Raw genomic sequence first — 5109 nt, 5'->3', positions numbered from 1 at the left:
GGATGGACGGATGGATGGATGGATGATGGATGGATGATGGATGGATAGATGGATGGATGGATGGATGGATGGATGGATGGATGGATGGATGGATGGATGGATGGAATGTTTGCAGTCACTTTCAGGGAACATTCTGACCGTGTTGCTCCAAACACCCCAGCGAGTGAAAAGCACACACTGACACAAACGTTTCACCCGAGCAGAAAGTCGTACTGCTGACGTCTGTCCCTGCCTCGTCTGTTTGCAGGTTAAACTCAGCCTGCTGCACAAACAACACGACACCGAGCGTCCAACTCCGGCACAGCAGGAAGCCACTTAATGTTCTGAAAGCAAACAACTCCCAGGTACACGGGCGTGGGTAAGTGCAGAGCTAAACGCACCAAAAATGTCCAGCACGTCTGCCAGATGTTTCCTCACATCTTGTACCTTCCATGAGCTCAGACACGGTCTGAACGTCGCTCGTGAACCCTTTTTGTTTCTCAGCAGGCATTAAACTGACGAATCAGTCTCTCCATTTTGTATTGCCCACTATCATGAAAGGCGGATAATAATGGAACTGTCTGTGTGTGAAATGTTTGTTAGCAAAATATCTAGTGACATCAGGACAGCCTGTACACCTCGAAAACTGATTACCTTTTTAAGTTGACCCAATTCAAAATGGCTTCCACAGCTAATTAATCTCATTACACACAAAGATTACTGTAAATCCACCAGTTTTACACATTTTGAGCTAAACTTTGATGTAGTAGCTGAGAGTCATCCCCTGCTCATACTTTGAGCGCCAACAGAACGTGCTTCGTTATATTTGCCCGTTAGAGTCCACACCAAGCAGCTCTGCAGCTGGACTGAAGGAGACCCAGAGACCAGGTCCCTCCGTGATAATCCACAATGGACCATCCCTCTTCATGCTCTGACCTTTTCATCGTTCCCCTTCACTTATGTGTCCACATGCATCCAAGCACACACACACACTTTTTTCGCCCTCTAATGTGCAGAAAGCCTGAACGTGCAGAGTGCGAACAAAATCATCTCATGCAGCATCTTCTGTCTGCACAGAAACAGAATGGATTCATCAGAAACACCTACACCCTTTCACTATCCTTGTTATAACTGTAAGTACTCTAGACACTATTGGAAGGCTTTTTGACTTCAGTCTATATGATATTCTGTACATATATATATATATATATATATATATATATATATATATATATATATATGTATGTACCAGAATGTTTAAAAAAAGAAGAAGCAAACTTGTAGGTCGCCCTGCTCTTCCACTTGGGTGGTTTCACTGCTCTTCAAGCTCGGGCCCTCTACCAGAGGTCTGGGAGTTTGCGGGTCCTGTTCAGTATCTTAGCTGTTCCCAGGACTGCGTTCTTCTGGACAGAGATCTCTGAGGTTGTTCCTGGGATCTGTTGGAGACACTCATCCAGTTTGGGAGTCGCGGCACCGAACGCTCCAATGACCACTGGAAATACTGACGACTTTCCACAACTTCTGTATTTCCTCTTTCAACTCTCGGTGTTTCTCCAGCTTCTCGTGCTCCTTCTTCCTGATGTCACTTGGGATTGCTACATCTATCACCACTTCCTTCTTCTCTTGCTTGTTGACCACCACAGTGTCCGGTTGGTTAGCCGTCACCTGTTTGTTGGTCTGGATCTGCAAGTCCCACAGAATCTTTGCTCGTCTATTCTCCACCGCCCTTGGTGTCGTCTCCCACTTTGACTGTAGGACCTCTAGTCCTAACTCAACACAGAAGTTCTTGTATATTATTCCAGCCTCTTGGTTAAGGTGTTCCATGTGGACTTCGCCTGCCTGGATCTTACAGCCTGATGTGTTGGACTGTCTCAGGTAGATCTTTGCACAGCCTGCAGCTTGAGTCTTGTCTGGTATGGTGGACCCCCGCCTTTAATAATCAGGTCCTCAGCACAAGAACAATATTTATTTAATCCAGCTGGCTTCAGCAAAGTTCAGAAGAGTTTCATAGTGAATGTGAAATACTTGGACAGTAAATGTGAGAGACTTTGGTAATGAACATGAAATAGTTTGACAGTGAATGTGAGCGCAGGAATAAATTGTGGCCTCAAATGTTTCTTACATGCCAGCTCTTGATGCCGTTCATTTAGTGGCAGACAGAAAAGAACTTACAAAATAAATGCACAAAATGTCTTAATTAACAGAAATAAACCCACATGGGCTTAATATTATTTTTAAAGTGTTTTCTCAGTAGTCTAATGTTCCTTACAATATGATGCAATGCACACAAACAGGAACGATGGTTTACCATCTGTTAACATCAGTCATGCGCTCTGGCGCACGCCTCACACACGCACAAACTCACATCTATATATGAACCAGGAGGTTCCACAGTCTCAGGTCTGTGGAGCCACATTTCCAAGTTTTCTTTCATCTTACTGCGTAAAAGCGACCGGCGGAGACAGCAGCGTGATCTGGACCCACCTGCAGCACAGTCTTCATGGTGACCGGAGACGCGACGGCCGTGCAGATCTTCTCCCCCTTCCGCGTCCCCTGACCCATGATGAAGAGCATCGGGGTCGCGAGCGCGAACGACGCGAGCCACATGGCGCTGATGAGCTTCTTGGTGCGGCTCCGGGACATGATGCTCTTCGCCTTGAACGGGTGGCAGATGGCCATGTAGCGCTCCACGCTCAGGCTGCAGATGTTGAGCGCAGTGGCGTACGAGCAGCTGTCCCGCAGGAAGTAGTAACCCCGGCACACGGCGTCCCCGAACACCCACGGGTGGTGGAACCAGATGAAGTTGTAGAGCTCGATGGGCATGGAGAGGATGAGGATGAGCAGGTCCGACACGGCGAGGCTGGCCAGGTGGTAGTGCACGGTGCTCTGCAGGTTCTGCAGGCTCTTCTTGGCCAGCAGGGTGTAGAGGGTGATGGAGTTCCCCAGAGAGCCCACGGCGAACAGAACCACGTAGATGACCGTGACCGCCACCTTTGAGTAAACGTTCGTGTTGACTTCCAGGTCCTCCTCTGTCGTTTTAGGAGCGCTCGTGCCGTTTTCAAACGAGTGATTCCCAACGAGTCTGTGCGCCAGCGCGCCAAACCCAACCAAGCTGTGTTCTGAGAGCGTGACGTTTACATCCATGGCGTTTTTAGATAGGGCCCGTGCGTGATGGTTCAAACTGGGAGGCTGCTGCGGTGAGTCCATCTTGAAGGAAACTGCGCGGAAAGTGTGAGCGGAGCTGCTTTTATATTTGGCACAGCGGAGCGACGCTGCTCCGATGACGCGCAGCCAGTCAGGGAGTGGAGCGCGTGTCACTTCACCGAGGAGACGCACGCAGCTTCAAACCAAAGACTCTGAAAACACGTTTTAAAATACAACGAGTGCAAAGCCGGAGGAAACAGGGGTGCTGAGGGTGCTGCAGAACCTCTGATGGATACAGGGGGACGTGTCTGTTCAATATAAAGAATTGATGTAAACATAAATAATAAAATAAAGATTTGTTTATATTATCACATTTTATCGATTTACAGAAACACATTATTGTGTTTCTATTCACCCACTTCGCATGTTATCAGCCATTAAATAGTCGTTATTAGTTGTTATCTCCATGTGTAGTGGTCAGACTGCCCCTCCTGTACCTCCTAGTGGGTTTAAAGGTACATTGTTAGCGATGATAACAGGCTCCGTTTTTACCTTTGTTAGTGCTCATAACAGCTTCACGTGGTTAGGTTTAGAGTAAATGGTCTGGCGGTTAGATTTAGGGTCTTGGTTAGGTTTAGGCACAACAGTAAGGGGGTTTAGTTTAGGGTTGGTCCTCTGGGTCAGGTGGAAGGTCAGGTTTAGGAAAAGAGTTACATAAGCTGAAAAAAAAAAGACACTTCCTGGTTACCTCTGTGCAACGCTGCATTATCAGCGATAATAACGATAATAACATACCTTTAAACCTACTAGGAGGCAGGTGGGACAGTCTCACTGCTACATATGGGGATGATAACAACTAATAACGGCCATTTAATGGACTGATAACATCCGGTCCCTGGGCCGGGATTTGATCCAGTGATCTTCTCGCTGAGAGGCAACAACTCTACCAACTGTGCCACCGTGTCACCTTTTATTGCAGTACTCTTCACATTGTTTCACCTCGCATACGGTGGTCTAGGTGCTCAAAGTGTTTGGACATTTACAAGTAAAATGTGTATTTCATCCATTCAACCGTTATTTACAGGTTAGTCTCATTGAGCCTCAAGGACTCATTTGCAAGAGAGACCTCATTTAAACAAAGAGATGAGGTACAAACAACAGCAGACAATCATATACAAGTATATAAAATGAAAAAGTAAATAGAAGAAATGACAAAAACAAAAACAAACAGCTTTATAAATTGTGTTTTTAGCCATTTGTATTCAATGTGGAGTCATTTGGATGAAGTATGAGAAGTGAAGTGTTTCAGGTGTTGATTGAAGGTGGAGCAAACAGCAAACGAACCCTTTCACAGCTGAAGTTCAGGCCTTCAGCTCATCGCTCCTGAGGTCTTTGTTGTTTCTTAAAAATACGTTTTTGCCCTTAATTTCTGTTAACGACCACTAACAGATGTTTCCATCAGCACCGACGAGGTTCATTTATTTTGGCAGTGGATCTTTTGGTTATTGCTCATGACTCCCAGTGTCAAAATTTGACACAAAGAGTCATTAACTTGTTTGTATGTGACTTTATTGTATTATGATTATAATGAAAAAACTAACAGTTTTTTTTATCCTACCACATTTTTGACCATTAAAAGAGAATGAGAGAATTCACACGAATAAAAAAGGAGAACTAGCTCGTACTTCAAATGAATCTTTTGCTATTTAAAACAAAAGTCTAACTCAGATGAACAAAACATGCTTGAACCATAAACTAGCACTGTTGTACGTCTGTGTGGATAAATATACAGAATATACAGCTGTTTAAAACCAAAATACAGCTGTTTAAAACCAAAATACAGCTGTTTAAAACCCAGTTACAGCTGTTTAAAACCAAAATACAGCTGTTTAAAACCAAAATACAGCTGTTTAAAACCAAAATACAGCTGTTTAAAACCAAATACAGCTGTTTAAAACCCAGATACAGCTGTTTAAAACCAAAATA

General features: G+C 44.8%; 1 protein-coding gene across 1 annotated transcript; it reads right to left on the bottom strand.

The window, feature by feature from the left end:
• Window positions 1-1485: 1485 nt before the first annotated feature.
• LOC119429521 (neurotensin receptor type 1) lies at window positions 1486-3195 on the bottom strand (the record flags this gene model as incomplete). The annotated part of the gene is made up of 2 exons (XM_037697135.1): window positions 2464-3195; window positions 1486-1662 (listed from the first exon to the last, which is right to left on the bottom strand). Coding segments are annotated over exons 1-2 (900 nt in total), but the record flags the coding sequence as incomplete, so codon positions are not given.
• Window positions 3196-5109: the final 1914 nt, after the last annotated feature.

Source organism: Nematolebias whitei, unplaced genomic scaffold, assembly GCF_014905685.2.
Source record: "Nematolebias whitei isolate Nwh7 unplaced genomic scaffold, NemWhi1 Nwh_scaf_2008, whole genome shotgun sequence".
Classification (NCBI taxonomy): domain Eukaryota; kingdom Metazoa; phylum Chordata; class Actinopteri; order Cyprinodontiformes; family Rivulidae; genus Nematolebias; species Nematolebias whitei.
Note: the sequence above shows the minus strand (reverse complement) of the source record. Positions and strands in the feature narration are given on the sequence as shown.